Here is a 15,254-nt window from a genome sequence, read left to right on the forward strand (position 1 = left end):
GCCAGCTCCATCCACTCTCAGGGGTCCAACCCTCACCTCTGGCTGTGCTCCTTCCAGTCAGTCCTGGCAGCGACTGAAAACTTTCTTGTACAAATTTCGTGTTTCTTTAGAGGAATTTCTAAAAGTAAAAGGGCACATTGGAAAGATGCACTATGTAGCCAGGGCTGGCCTTGAAGTCGAGGGAATCCTGCTGCCTCAGCCTCACGAAGTGGGGATTATAAATGTGTGCCACCACACTCAGGCTGAAAGGTTAGGGGTTTTTTGTTGTTGTTGTTGTTGTTGTTGTTGTTGTTTTGTGGCCTGTTCAGCCTGCTCTGGGCGAGGGGCTGGTGTGGCCTGTGGTGCTGGAGATCAAGCCATGGTCCCTGTGGTTGCCTAAGCTTGCCTAAGCAGGCGCTTTAGACCACTGAAATATCTCGCCAGCCCCTGAGAGTTTTGATTTGCATTGTCAATTTCCTTTCCCCAAAAAGTTGTGCAATGCCCACACTCATTTGTGGCTCTCTTTTCTCCCCAAGTAGTGGAGATGATCGAATCCAGAGCCTTAGCACTGAGCTACCTCCCCAGCTCTTTTTTTTACTTGTATTTCGAGACATTGTCTTCATAAATCAATAGAGTACCCAGGCTAGGCTCAAAGTTTTGATCTGCCTGCCTCAGCCTCCCAGAGTGCTGAGATTAATTACAGGGGAGCAGCACCATGCTCCGCGCAAGGCTGGCTCTTCATAACCAACCCAACCCTGCAGGTCTTTGGGACCTGAGGGATGTTCAGTCCCAGAGAAATTTCCAGGGCCCCACCCAACCAGGAAAGAGATGGGGGTGGGTTGTTAGTGCAGGACCCCGAGACAGCACCTGAAGAGAAGCCCAAGCCCGGGCACTACCTCGCTGTGGGAGCTTAAACAAAGAGCCTCTCCTCTCTGGGTGTCAGGATCCCCCGCTGCCCTACGAGAAGCCTGGCCTTGTCCCCCGGGAGTGATGCGAGTGCAGCGGAAGTGCACAGACGCAGCCTCGGAGCCGTCTGGGGACCGGCGCAGGGTCCCGGGGTCCCTGCTGAGCCCGCATCGTCCCGCCCGTCCCCACCCCCACCCGCGCAGCGCTGGGCCGGCTCCCGGCATGCCGCGCGCTGACAGCCTTATAAATAGTAGTCGCTGCGGGCTCGGCGAGGACGGCAGGGCAGCGCTGGCCCCGCGCCCACCGCACCCTCCCCAGGTCAGTGCACGACCTCCGGGCGGCGGGGGCGTCTCCGCGGGGAATGGGGACCTGCCCTCCCCCGTGCGTCTGTGTCAGGCGACCCTTGCGTGGCGCGTGTCTGTTTGTATCCATGGTTATCATCTGTGGGGCTCGCCTGCCTGTCGCGGGCTCTGGGGTTTGGGTCACACTGCATGTGCTTTTGTTGATCTCTGGGTGTGGAAAGGGGTGGGGAGGGGGCCGCCCCTCCCAGCTTCCCAGATTCCTTTGTCCCTGTCTGCACTGCACTCCTGGGGTTCGAGGACCCTGCCTTTGGCTCTTCTTGGTTGGGCCTCGGGTGGCCTGGCTCCATGCCTGAAGACCTAGGCAGGGGAGGCCTATGTGCTGTCCCTCTTGTCACTTGGAGGTTGGGAGCCCTCACCCTCCACCCCATGCTCAGCCCTAGGGATGCTGAGCCCCAACCTGCCCCAGCCTTCTGCCAGAGGCTGCCCCTGGGGCCTTACATGGCCCTCCTCAGCTGCCACCCAGGATCCTTCCACAGTACCCATCCAGTTCCCAGAGGGAACGCTGGCTGCCCAAGGTCACACAACAGAGTGACTGAGTTGGGGTTTGAGCTCCAACCTGTCACCACCCACGGGGAGGGCTGCTGTCACGTCAGAAGCTGGATGAACCTGGCCTCGCCTTAGCTCTGCCCTGTGATAAGGGTTAAGTCCCTGTCCTCTGGGCCTCAGCTCCCTGCAGCCACCTAGCAGACCCTGTCATCCTGGGAGACTCAGGGGCCTTATAAGGCCAGGGTGCTCAGCCCGTAACCCAACTCCATCTTGGACCCCTGGCCTCTGCTAGGCCTCCCCAGGACCTGAGTTATTTTGGACCAACGAAGTGGCAGGTGACCGAAGGACCCAGAGACTTAGGTTACTGGGAGGGGGCAGGGCAAGGAGGGGCCATCTCTTGGGGGCCTTGCCATGGCTCTCCCTGCCTGGGGATGGTGCCCCTTTGCTGGGCAGCTGCCAAGGGGCACTTGGCAGCTTGCACCCCTCCTTGAGCGCTCTCAGCAGGGCTGGGGCCATAATTCACGCCCATGGAAAGCACAGACATCAGCAAAGCCACCAAAGGTCCTGTCTGGGAGCCCAGGGCCGGCAGACCTCAGTTTGACCCTGCCGGGCCTTGGAGCTACCTGCCCACTCCAAGCCTCAGTTCCCTCCCCTGAGAGAAGGAGCTCCCCACCCTGTGCTGAGCCCTGGCCAGCCCTAGTCAGGTAGGGGACAGAGTGGGCACTTGCCAGTGTGGAGTCCAGGAAGGCTTCCTGGAAGCAGTGAGGCCTGACCCAAGTAATGGCCACTGGAGAGGACATCCAAATGGTTGGGCACAATGCCCCCAAAGGCCTGGAGGAGAAACATCACAGTGAATGAAGGGGCTCGAAGCGGATCCATTGGCTGAGGACAAAGCTGCAGGCACTGACAGGAGACACATTGCCCTGGTCCTGTCCAGAGCCTGAGGCTCCAGGCTGTGTTTTGGGAGCCCAGGGTACCATATGTGAAAGGTTGTTTGTCACTTGGTGTGGTGCTCACTGCCTGGTAGGCTGCGGTGTCAGGCCTTTCTTGTTACAAGGTCACTGTGGCAGGAAGCTGATGGGAGAGGGGCTTGGGGACACACATGGTGTGTAGGTGCATAGGAAGAGGCGGGTGTGGGGGGGTCATGCGGATGGGGCTTCTGCTCCAAGGGTGGATAGGAATCTGGGATGCAAGAGTCTTTGCAGGCTCTGAGGAGCCAGGGGGCCCTGGGGCTTGGCAGAGGGTCAGGTGGAGGGGACCCTGCAGCCTAAAGCGAAGAGGGAGAGGCTGCGGTAGGGGTCAGGGTCGGGATGCCAGCTGCAGTGGAAGGTGAGATCTGGTAGGTGGAGAAGGTAAGGCAGGTGGGAAGGAGAGCCCTGCAGAGTCAGGTGGGAAGCCATAGAGGATGAGGGCCTTGGAGGGCTGGGACCAACTCACTTTCACGATGCTGGGCTCAGTGGTACACACCTGTAACCCCAGCACCCTGGGAGGCTGAGGCAGGACGATCACAAATTTGAGCTAAGCCTGGGCAACTTGGTGACTTTGTGAGACACTGTCTTAAAATTAAAACAGAAGACAAAACACAATACGGGCACGGTGACATGGGCTTTTAATCACAGCGCTATGCTTGGGAAGCTGAAGTAAGATTACTGCAAGTTCAAGGCCAGCCTGAGCTACACAGTGCAATCCTTTTTTTAAATAGACAGATAAATCACTTTAGCGGAACCAGGGATTTTTTATTTTATTTTATTTTTTTTATTGATTTTATTTAGTGTGTGTGGCCAGCTCTGGCTGGCATGTGGTGCTGGGGGATTGAACCGTGGTCCCTGTGCTTTGCTTAGCTTAGCTTATTCTAAGTAGGTGCTTTAGACCACTGAGCCATCTCACCAGCCCCAGATAAATCACTTTAAAGGGGTTGAGGGGAGCAGCTCAGTGCAAAGGGCTTGGGTTCCGCCATACTAAAGAAAAAGAAGACTGGAAAAGATTGTGTCCCTGTGAGAGGCAACTGTTGATTCCTCCACCTGTGGCGTCTGGGTCCCTTAGTGCACCCAGGTCCGAAGCAGTCCTGCCCCAGACTTGGACATTCATCTGCCCTGCTCCGCTGCCTCCCGCCTCCTTCTGTGGGCCCTGGGGACTGTCGTCAAGGTGGCCAGGCTGACGCTGGCCCTGTGCCCTCTTGGTTGGGTGTCCCAAGGGAAGCAGACGACTTCGGCAGATGCCATCCTTGCCTTTGGGCCTTCCTGGTCTAAGGACAGAGCAGAGCAAGAGGGAGTGGCTGCCCCCTATGACAGGACACGGGTGAAGCAGTGGAAGCCAGCGAGGAGAGTGACTTTCCCGCAGTCAGCAGCAGCCCTCTGCCCTCACACTGGGAGTTGGGGCCTGGCATTCCTGCTGCCGACACAGCCACGGTGGGTGTGGCTTGGCAGAGGCCTCTTCTGGGAGAACCCCTCAACCCTGCTGTGCCTTGCCTTGCAGCGCCCTGACCCGGCTCCTGAGCCTGAGACCTCGGCAGGATGGAAGGTATGGGGCTCCCTCCTTGCCCCGGGGGGCCTGGGCCTGTGTGGCCATATGCTGGGGAACACCCAGGGAGACCCCCCCCCCCCGAGAGTGTGAGGGGCTGTCTGGACGCCTTGGCACCCTCCTCTGGCTTCTCCCAAGTGTGCCGATGCCAAGATTAATTTTAGAAGCCTGAGGCCTGCCTGAGCTCTAGCCCCTGGCTCACCTCCTACACTGGGCTTCTTGAGTGAGGCCCTGTCCCTCCCTCCAATGAGATCTACCAAGTTCCTGTCCCTCCATGGGACTCAGTTTCCCTGCTATTCTGGGGAGGTGGACCTCAGGGACATCTTGGGCCTTCCTGGTTCCTGCGTGCTGGGACCTAGAGGCAGGCATGGGTGGGTAGAGCGCCTGGAACAGGCCTGCCAGCTCTGGCTGCACCTTCCCTGAGCGCCTGGCCCCAGGCCTCGGGCTAGGTGACTCTTAAAGGAGCCCTGCTGGCCTGGCCCCGGCCCCATCTGAAGCCAGCAGGCTCTAGAGCTCTGAAGTTAGCTGCCCCAGGTCTGTGGCCTCCCCTGAGCAACTGGAGAAGTCATTTTTCTTTCTTTTTTTTTTTTTTTAATTATTTATTTGTGTGTGTGTGTGTGTGTGTGTGTGTGTGTGTGTGTGTGTGTGGCCAGCTCAGCCCACCAGGGGGCAGGGCTGGCTGGCATGTGGTGCTGGGGGATTGAACCGCGGTCCCTTGTGCTTTGCTAAGCTTGTTTTAAGTACGTGCTTTAGACCACTGAGCCATCTCACCAGCCCAGAGAAGTCATTTTTCTGACATCTGCTCTAAGCATCCAGCCTCACTGGGCCCAGAATCCTCACACACTGCCACACCCACTCCCTCCTAGGCCAGGGAGAGCAGTGGGGGGGAACTTCTTTCCTAGGTCACACAGCCATGGGGGTTGTGGCCCAGGCCAGAAAGATCCCGGAAGCCCAGGAAGAAGGCTCTGGGTTCTGGTTTTGCTCCTTACATCCCTTGAGCAGACCCCTCCTTCTCTAGGCCTCAGTTTCCCTCTGCCTGGTGGGCCTGCGAATGCTAAAGGGGCTGAGTTTGGAACACGAGCTCGCTTTCCTGTCCAAGCAGGAGTTCCACGCGCCCACCTCCCTGGCAACCATCTCCACAGCAACGTATGTTGTGGTTGCCAACTCCACAGTAGTAGTGCCAAGGCAGGCGGGCAATGGGCAGGGCCAGGCCTGGGAGGGGAAGGGCAGGGGACTCAGCAGAGCGGGATCATGGGCTGCTGTGCATCTAGAGACCCTCAAAGAGTGGCCGACCAGCAGGCCAGAGGTGACGCCCCCACCGGGAGGCGCTCGAAATGTGAAGCGCCAGCCCCGTGGCTGGGCAGAGTTCTAGCCCCCAGCTCTTAGCCTCAGCGCTCCAGGGGCTTGCGGACCACTGAGGCCGGCTCCCCTTTCTCTCCCACAGAGAAGCTGAAGAAAGCCAAGATCATCTTTGTGGTGGGTGAGTCGCAGGCGGGCAGGCGGGCGATGATGGTGCAGCACTGAAGGAGCCTGGCAGCCCTGGCCCCCTCCCTGCCCCTCCCTTGGGTTTCTCAATGGGTGGGCGCTTGCAGGCGGGCCTGGCTCAGGCAAGGGCACCCAGTGCGAGAAGATTGTGCAGAAGTATGGCTACACCCACCTCTCCACCGGGGACCTGCTGCGCGCGGAGGTCAGCTCAGGCTCGGCCAGGGGAAAGAAGCTGTCAGAGATCATGGAGAAGGGACAGCTGGTGCCGCTGGTGAGCAGGGGACTCTGGTGCCTGTGGCTCCCCATTCCCCCTCCAGGAGCTCCCAAGACCCCGGGAACCCTGCCATTTCTTGTCCTCAAGCCAGCCACATTCCTTCCTGCCTGGATGGGGGTTTGTTTTGTTTTCTGAACCTAGATCTCTCTCTGTAGTTGAGGCTGGCTTGAACTGCCAAGTGTTGGGCTTACATGTATGGGCTACTGTGCCCAGCAAAATAGTACTGAGAATATCTTATTTCTCTCCATTTGGGGCACTGAGGATCTGAATGCAGGGCTTCACGGATACAAGGCGAGCACATTACCACTGAGCTGCACCCCCCGCCCCAGAGACCCCTGGCTGCATACTGCAGCAGCCCTCCATGCCCAGACAACCTGTATCACACTGGGAGACTGCAGCCAGCTCTGTCACTGAGCTTCCTGAGAACAGGGGAGGGCCCAGGTCTCCTGAAAGGAGTCCTCCGAGGGACAGGGAAGCTTGGGCCATTTGTGTGCACCCCAGGCAGGTGTCCAGGCAGCGGGCCAGGGCTGGGAAGGCTCAGGCCCTTGCTCCTCGCTGCCCACAGGAGACAGTGCTGGACATGCTCCGAGATGCCATGGTGGCCAAGGTGGATTCTTCCAAAGGCTTCTTGATAGATGGCTACCCCCGGGAGGTGCAGCAGGGAGAGGAGTTCGAGCGGCGGGTAAGGCACACGCTGAGTGAAGTGGGGACAGAGGTCTGACCTGCCTGGAGCCTTGAATGCCAGGGAAAGACAGCTGCCTCCTTCCTCAGGCATCCACGGGCCTTAGGGTGATGGCCGCAAAAGCAGTGCCCTCTGGGATCATTGTCCCCAGGGTGCAAGAGCACGTATACACACAGACATGTTCACACACACACGTGTGTGTGTATGTGTGTGTGCACGCTCAGCCCCTCATCCACCTGAGCATGTGCACACATAACCACACACATGTCACAGGAGTGCATCCACCCAAGGCCACAGCTGCGTTCGTAACACCCTGGACACACAAGCAGGGATGTACACATACGCACACACGTAGGTCCACAGGCACATGCGCTGTTAGACACCACTGGGGCCTTATGGCAGGAGGATTCATGGGGCTCAAGTACCCACGAATTCATGGTTCTCAGGAACTCTCGGCAATGGGGTTAGCGCCACACACGGGGTTGCATGCCTGTAATCCCAGCGCTCAGGAGGCTGATGTAGGAGGTTCACCGGCCTGGGCGACAGGGATTTCAAGGCCAGCCTGAACTACATAGTGAGACCTTGTCAAAAAAAAAGAAGAAGAAAACAAAGAAGGAAGAGAGGGAGAAAGGAAGGGAAAACAAGAAATGAGATTAGTGAGGTCCCTGTCCCTCCTGGGGCTGTTGTGGACACTGCCCAACAGGAGACCATCTCAGCTGTGGACACCAGGGGGCACCAGGGCCTTGCTAAAGGAGGAAGGGGACCCTGGATGTGGCTTGGGGCTCACAGCAGCTCTCCTGGGGAAAGCAGGGCCCTGCGCCACTCCCCAGGCTGAAGGTCTGTTGTTCTGAGTGGGAAACTGAGACCTCGAACTGGGAAACAGCCTCAGCCAGGGCTGCCCTGCCCAAGAGCTGAGCGGCCCGCCCCCTGGGTCACGGTCGCTGCCCAGGGTTGGAAGGAGCCTGCGCACAGCTCTGGGGTGGCAGAACCAATAAGATCCTGTCTGCAGCTGAGGTGGGGACAGTGTCAGAATACATCTGAGGGAACTGGGGTCCCTGAGGGCCAGCAGGCTGCCAGCAGCCACACAGGCCAAGGGCCCAGGGACACTAAGTAAATAAATAACTGCAGAGGTCTTTGGAAGGAGGGAGATAAAAAGGGCTGGAAGAGCCGTGTCCTGAGGCCTGGGTCTGGGGCCAGAGGGGTGGCATCTGGGAGGAGACATCTCCCATAGATGGGTAGGGGACCTTGGCACCTTGGTGGAGCCCTGAAGGCAGATCCTGGTACTGAAGCTTGGTGGGGTGGGGTCACCCCTGTGGGAATGGGCTCCTAGCGGAAGGCACAGTATGGGGCTCTTCTGGGAAGGAGATGGGGAGAGAGCAGAGGGCTGGAGAGAGCAGGGCGTGGCCCTGCCCATAGGGACATCGGGCTGTCTCCTAGAGGCACTGGGAGAGGTGTGAGTGGAGGAGGTGGGGGGAGGGGAGGTCCCTGTCCGGATGATCCCAGAGGGTGGGCATGGGGTCCCTATGACGTGGTGCCCCCCACAGATTGGACAGCCCACACTGCTGCTGTATGTGGACGCAGGCCCTGAGACTATGACGCAGCGGCTCCTTAAGCGTGGGGAGACCAGCGGGCGTGTGGATGACAATGAGGAGACCATCAAGAAGCGGCTGGAGACCTATTACAAGGCCACCGAGCCTGTCATCACCTTCTACGAGAAGCGGGGCATCGTCCGCAAGGTGCTCAGCCTGACTCACTGTGTGACCCAGGCCAGCCAGGCTTGCTGAGCCTCAGTTTCCCCTCTAGTTCAGTGAGAGGCTGCTATTCCCCATGTGGGCTGAGGGAGCCACGGCTGGCTGGGTTTAGGGGAGATCAGTCCTGCCTCGGGGCCCCCAGCCACTGCCATTGCTGTAGACCCAACAACCTGTCTTCTTCCCACAGGTCAATGCCGAAGGGTCCGTGGACAGCGTCTTCTCGCAGGTGTGCACCCACCTGGATGCTCTCAAGTAGCTGCGCCAGAGCCCCCTTCCCGCACCCTGCCCTGGCCCTCTCCCGCTCGGCCACCGTGTACAGAGGAGGCTACTTTGTCTAGAGTTGAGCAGGCGCCGAGCACTAAAGGCTTTTCCAAGGACGTGTGGTTTTTCTCCTCTTTCTTTGCTCCCAGTCGGAGCTGATTGGTGCGAGGCTGGGGTTTCCCATCCGTCATCTGGACCTCAGCCTCCTGCGGGGGACCCTGGCCCTTCCTTACTTAGGCATGCCCAGACCAGGTGCCAGGGGGGCTGGGCTCTGGGGTTCCTCACCCTGGGCAGCGTGCCCGGGGCCCTGACCCTGCATCTCCCTGAGATGTGATTTCAAGGAGCTTGGAGGAGGGGACTGGGGAGATGGCTCAGTGGAATAAGCGCTTCCCTGGCAAGCGCAAGGGCCTGAGTTCAAGCCCCAGTTCCTAAAAAAAAGGCTCAAGGAGCTTGGATGGCAGCAGGCAGCAAGGTTGAGGCTGTGTGGTCCCCTGGGCAGTGTGTGGCACACCAGCCAGCCTAGGGTGCAGTGGATCAGTGCCTCGGTGCCCAACACTGTGGGGGTCTGAAAAAGGGCATGTGTGCCAGGTGTGGCGACGTACACCTGTGATCCCAGCATGCAGGAGGCTGAAGTAGGAGTGTCACTGTGAGCTCAAGGCCAGCCTGGGCTACATAGAGAGACCCTGTCTCAGGGGAAAAAAAAAAAGGAGAAAGAGCATGTGAGAAGTGGGCAGCCATGTTGGGTCCCTCTCTGAGGACAAGCTGTCTGAAGCCTCAGCCCCCCAGCGTGGCCCTGCCAGGTTCCAGCTCTCCTCTGTGACCTGTTTCTAATCTAAAACATGTTTGGTGTCCCTGCTACCGCCTCTAACCCAGGACAGGAACACGCTGAACAAGGGTTGGGGGTTGGCATATGTGTGGTGACACCAGGCTCAGCACCACCAGCATCCCTCCTGTGTCCCCTGCCTATGTCACCGAGGAAGGCTCAGTGTGGTGCTCACCCATAACCAACCCAGCCTGAGAGCCCAGAAGGACACCGTGCGGGCAGTGGTGCTCACGTTGTGTTTTCTGCTCGTGGCGAAAGTGGCTCTCCCTTTCCGCTGACATTGGCTATTTAAACTTTCCTTTAAACATATTGGTTATGGCCGGGGAGATGGCTCAGTGGAATAAGCACTTCCCTGGCAAGCACAAGGGCCTGAGTTCAATCCCCGGTTCCACCAAAAACAAACAAACAAAAAAAAACCAAAAACCATATTGGTTATAAGGGTAAGTCTACAGACAGGGATGTGGCGCGAGTGTGCAGTGGGACGCCAGAGGGAGAGGTTGCCGAGGCGGGCAGCTAGTGAGGCAGACCTTCAGTTAGCTGGGGTGTCGGGGTGCTCTGGGCCAGCCCCTGCACCCGTGCCAGCCTCTGGAAGCACTGGGAGCACACGCATGTGTGTGGGCAGGCGGCACAAAGCCGACAGTTTCCCTGGCATCTGCAGACATTGCTCCCAGGAGCCCTTCATGGACACTAAACTGTAAGAGCGCTTGGTGGGGACCTAGCAGTGGGGGAGGGGCCCTCATCTATAGGGCATGGCGCGTGCTGTGCACGCCCACCTGCGTCTCCATGACTTACGCAGCCCCCATCATGTTGTTCAGGGAATGATGACAGGAAAATGTCTGTGTGTGTTCAGTACGATGTAATGTTTTTGAAAATTATTATTTATTTTTCAGTACTGGAGATTGAACCCAGGGCCTTTCCTGAGCTACATCTTCAGGCCTTGTGTTATTTTTTCATTTGGAAACAGGGTCTCACTGAATTGCCCAGGCTGGATTTGAACTTGTGATCTTCCTGCCTCAGGTTCCCTGAGTGCTGGGATTACAGGCTGGTACTCAATCTTTCTGATGTAGTTGGTTGAACCCACAGAAGGAGGTCCTGAGAGAGAGGGCACCTCTGATCTGTCACCTGGTATCTGTTGATCTAGAGAGGGATCCAGAGAAGCTTTGGGGTGAAAATCTCAAAGCTCAAGTTTCAAACTGCAGTGACCACCACCCTACCCATCCCCTCACGTGAGAGCGTCCCTCAGCCATGTTGTTCAGTCAGCAGACATCTCTGGGCTGCCCTTGGTGCTGGCCGGCCTGGCTTCCCAGCCCTGGGCTTGCAGCCAGAGGGGCGCCTTGTGTTCACGGATTCCACCCAGCCCTTCAACCAGGCCAGAGCCAGCCGGCCAGCGCTTCAGCTCCGGAGGCTGCGTTCTGGAACCAGAACTCTGGGGCAGTGGCCGAAAGTCACCTGGGAGTGGGACTCAGGACAGAGGGCCCAGAAGGGCAGAGGGCAGAGCTTGGCAGAACTGTGAGCAGAGGACACTGGGCAGTGAGGAAGCGAGAGACCGAGCCAGGGTGGCAGGGGCTGGAAGTAGCGGTTCTCCTAAGCACACTGGGAGGCTGGAAAGAGGTGGGCTGTGGCTGGGAGTGTCGTTCTGTGTATGTAAGGCTGGCCTTGAACACACTATGGAGCGCCAGCTGGCCTTGACTTTGTGGTGATCCTCCTGCCTCAGCCTCCCAGGAGCTGGGGTTACAAATGTGTGCCACCAGGCCAGGTTCCGACTTTTGTGTGTGTGTGTGTGTGTGTGTGTGTGTGTGTGGTGTGTGTGTGTGTGTGTGTGTGTGTGTGTGTGTGTGTGGCTGGCTCAGTCGGCCCTGGGGGTGAGGCTGGCACGGCATGTAGCACCAGGGATCGAACTGCGGTCCCTGTGCTTGCCTAAGCTTGCCTAAGCAGGTGCTTTAGACCTCTGAGCTATCTTACTGGCCCCTGAGTTCCAACATATTTTAAAGTAAACTATAGATATGAAGAAAATCTGCTCCTCGAGCATGATGTTACGGTCAGCTTCAACAGCGCTAGCTAATGCTGTCTATACCCAGGCTTGCTCTACTTCCCAGTTCCTCCAAAGCGTGTGGTACAGCTGGTTTGTCAAAACCGCGATGCAGACCAGGGCCGTACACTGTGTGTGGTGGTTGTGACGCTGAATTGTAATTGTTGACCTAATGGGATTGAGAAGCACCCCGGGAGTTAGCAAAGCACAGGTCTGGGGTATCTGTAGGTGGCCGAGGCAGCGGGATCCTGGGGCTCTAGCTTCACCCTTGGGTTCATCCACCAAGGGGCGACAATGTGAAGGCGCTGTGGGGAGGGGCGGGGCCTCCTGGGGGCGTGGCCTTGGGGACTACTGTCCGGCCCATGCCCTCCGGCTCTTTCCTGCCCTGCCTCCTGAGTGTCCTGGAGTGAGCAACCTCAACCCTCCTCCCTTCCCTCGAACCTGCTGCGCATGAAATGCAATCTCTGAAACTGTGAGCCCCAGAAACCTCTCCAGTTGGTTTTTTTTTTTTTGTGGCCAGCTCAGCCCACCCTGGGGGCGGGGCTGGCTCAGCACGTGGGGCCGAGGGTGGGACCTCAGTCCCTGCGCTTGCCTAAGCTTGCCCAAGCAGGCATTTAAGTCTGCTGAACTATCTCACCGGCCCCCTCTCACCAAGCTGGGACGGAAGCCTGTGAAAGTGGAAGCTCTCTTATTCCATACTCATCTCTTTCTTCCTCCTGTTGTCTAAGTTTTGTTTTTTGAGGCAAAATTCCATTAATCAGCTCAGGCTGGCCTGGAACTCACGGCAGTCCTCCTGTCTAAACCTCCCAAGTGCTGGGATTATGATCTACACCGCAATGGCCGGCTTCTTGCTATCGTTTAACTGACTCCTCCATTCCTTGATGTTCCTGGTGATTAGTTGTAAAGTTTCAGAGATTCTGGTGAGGCTTACAGGGGCTTTCAAGCCAGACAGGGGGGGCCAAACCTTCAGGACCTCTAGCCTCCCAGAGATCAGCACACGAATCTCCCATGAGCTGGGCATGGAGGTGTACAACAATAATCCCACCCATTTGGGAGGCTGAGACAGGAAGATCACGAGTTTAAGTCCAGCCTGGGCAATGTAGTGAGAGTCTGTCTCAAAATAAAAAATATGGCTAGGACTGGAACTCAGTGGTGGAGCGCCTGCTCGTGCAAGACCCCGGGGCAGGGGGGGGTAGGGTGTGCGGGTGGACTCTGATCCAGTAGGACCAGTTTAGTGGTGAAATCCACACCACCATCCTTGGGCCGCACTGCATGTCACTCAGGGAGACCTTGCTCTGCAGAAGGGTCAGAAGGCACTTGGGGGGCTGTCTACAGCCAGCATGTGTCACCCCCCCAGTGTGGCCCTCATGGCGTTGGAGAAGGTCAGCAACATGGTCACACTCTTTTGGCTCTGGGGACGCTACAGACAGCAGCTTGTCCTAGGTGCTAAGCACCCCAAAAGGTTAAGGTCTCTGACTGCACGGTGGGTTTGCATGAGGGGGTGCTCCAGAGAGGGCCCTGGCTGGATGGTGGCCTCAGATGCCCCCCTGGCAGCACCTCGTGTCCTGGCCTCAGGGCTCTGGAGGGCTGGGCTGAGGCACTGAAGTGGGAGAGGAAGGAAGCGGGAGCAGAGGAGGCCAAGGCTGTCGCCTCCCAGCCCAAGAGGGGCCTGTAGTAAACAGGAAGGCCTGGAGGCTCCATGCAGGGGCTTCAGAGGGGCGGGGTCAGGAGGCGCCCTGGACAAGCGCAGCCTGTGAGCACTGGGCCCAGAGAGGTTGTGGCTTCTCCCAGGTCACACAGCAGCTAGCTCTTGCTTCCCTTTCCTGTTTGTCTCTTCCTGAGGTGCTAGCGCGAACCTCTTGTCTTCTTTGCTCACTGCAAAGGCTCAGGGGGCGCTGGCCTTTCTCAGGCCTCAGTTTCCCTCACTATGAGCTCAGTGCTCTTGCAGGAGAGGTTCTAGAGCCCTGGCCCCAGGGGCCTCTCGGCCTCCTTAGTGTCCTAGGGGGTTCTTAAGAATTTGGGGCATAGGTTTCACCAGGAAGACCAACATTGTCCACAGAACCCCCAAATCTATTCCCTGGGGAAAGAGAAGGTGACTTTGAGGGACCTTGCTCCTCTAGTACAGGGCAGAATCTGTGGGATCTGTAAATTTTTGTTATTATTTTGTGTTTTTGTTTTTAGGGTCTCCTTATGTAGCTCAGGCTGGCCTCGAACTAGTGGCGATCCTCCTGCCTAAGCCTCCCTGTGCTGGGATTATGGGGCACACCACCATGCCTGTAGGACCTTGAATTTTGTAGAACATCATACCCTCTTCAGAGACTCCTACCCTGGTCCCTCAGAACTGTGACCCAGGAAAGCCAGTAACGAAGCCCATTTCCCACCCCACAAGCATTGATGGGGGCGGCTATGGCCTGGCCCCTGCCAGGGGACAGGGCTCAGCAGGGTAAAAGGCGAAGCCATGGGAAACTTCTGTTCTAGGGGACAGAGAGAGAGAGAGAGAGAGAGAGAGAGAGAGAGAGAGAGAGAGACTGCCTTGTGCACCTGGGCCCTGGCCCACAGGGCACTCGGAGCGGGCTGGGCAGCGCTCACTGGCCACGTGATGTCTGTGCAGGGACTTAGAGGGTGGGCAGCATCCAGGTCCAAGGAACAGGGAGGGACCATGTGGCTGGAGCAGACCGAGGAAGGGGAGCAGAGCAGAAAGTAAGGTTGAGCTGGGACCTCGTTGCCATGGCAGGGGCTCAGGCTTTTAGGCTGTGTGAGGTGATGGCCATGGAGGGCATTTGGCAGAGCAATGGTGCGATCTGACTTGTCCAGCCTGGCTTTGAACTGGAGATCCTCCTGCCTCATCCTCCTGAATAGCGGGGCTAACCGGTAGGTACCATTGCTTCTGGTTCCTGACTTTGTTGTAACAGGCTCCCTTGTCAGTGTAGAGAAAGGGTTGAGGACAAGAGAAGAAGCAGGGAGAACTGAGTGAAGAGGTGACACTGAGGTTCCCAGAGACACAAGCCGGCTGGGGAGAAGCAGAGCGTTCTAGAAGCCCTGGGCGTTTGAGGAAAGACCTACCGAGGTTTGCTTGCAAGGGCCTGGAGAGAGAAAGTGTCAGACTCGACTCAAAGGCCCGAGCAACCAAGAGACTCAGGTCCTCCAGGGAGAGAGACTGAGGCACAGCCGAGTGCAGATTATAAGGAAGCCCAGTGAGATAGAAATAATTGGAGGCAGCCAGCCAGGCCCTCGGAGGAGTCAGGGCTGAGGGTGGGAGCGCAGTGCAGCCGGGGCGGGAGGCCAAGCCTTGGGGGCCACGCCTCCAGATCCGGCTGAAATGACCGGGCCTGCCCGAGGGTAAGTAGTAGTCCATAATGGCTATTACCTGGTCCAGTAAGTCTAGATAGCATCAGGCAGGTGACCAGGACCTCCTGACTCGACTCATCTACAAAAAGGTTCTTGTGCTTTCTATGCACGCTTGCTGCGTGACCTGCTTCCCCACTGGATCAACACGACCCATGCAGCTGTATTAGTAATCTTACTGGTGGGTCACACTCTTGTACCCACCAAGTGATTTTGCTCTATAAAACTCCCACTTGGAAGCAGGCTTGAGCTTGTAATCCCAGTATTTGGGAGGCTGAGGCAGGAGGATCACTGTGAAATCGAGACCAATGGGCCAGGGATATAGCTCAGCTGCACAGCGCCTGCCTAGCA

At 57.7% G+C, this 15,254-nt stretch overlaps 1 protein-coding gene across 2 annotated transcripts; it reads left to right on the forward strand.

Annotated features, from left to right (window-relative positions):
* The first annotated feature begins 1,128 nt into the window (after positions 1–1,128).
* On the forward strand, positions 1,129–8,827 carry Ak1 (adenylate kinase 1). Of its 2 annotated transcripts, none has more exons than XM_004641539.2 (7): positions 1,129–1,203; positions 4,209–4,253; positions 5,698–5,733; positions 5,846–6,009; positions 6,578–6,694; positions 8,239–8,430; positions 8,633–8,827. In XM_004641539.2, the coding sequence occupies exons 2-7, from the start codon at positions 4,247–4,249 to the stop codon at positions 8,699–8,701; spliced, it is 585 nt and encodes a 194-aa protein (XP_004641596.1). In that variant the 5' UTR covers positions 1,129–1,203; positions 4,209–4,246; the 3' UTR covers positions 8,702–8,827. The 2 variants fall into 2 exon arrangements, with proteins under 2 accessions (XP_004641596.1, XP_023557450.1); XM_023701682.1 differs by lacking the exon at positions 1,129–1,203 and adding an exon at positions 2,385–2,437.
* The last annotated feature ends 6,427 nt before the right edge of the window (positions 8,828–15,254 follow it).

This window comes from Octodon degus, unplaced genomic scaffold (assembly GCF_000260255.1).
Source record: "Octodon degus isolate 3935 unplaced genomic scaffold, OctDeg1.0 scaffold00138, whole genome shotgun sequence".
Taxonomy (NCBI): domain Eukaryota; kingdom Metazoa; phylum Chordata; class Mammalia; order Rodentia; family Octodontidae; genus Octodon; species Octodon degus.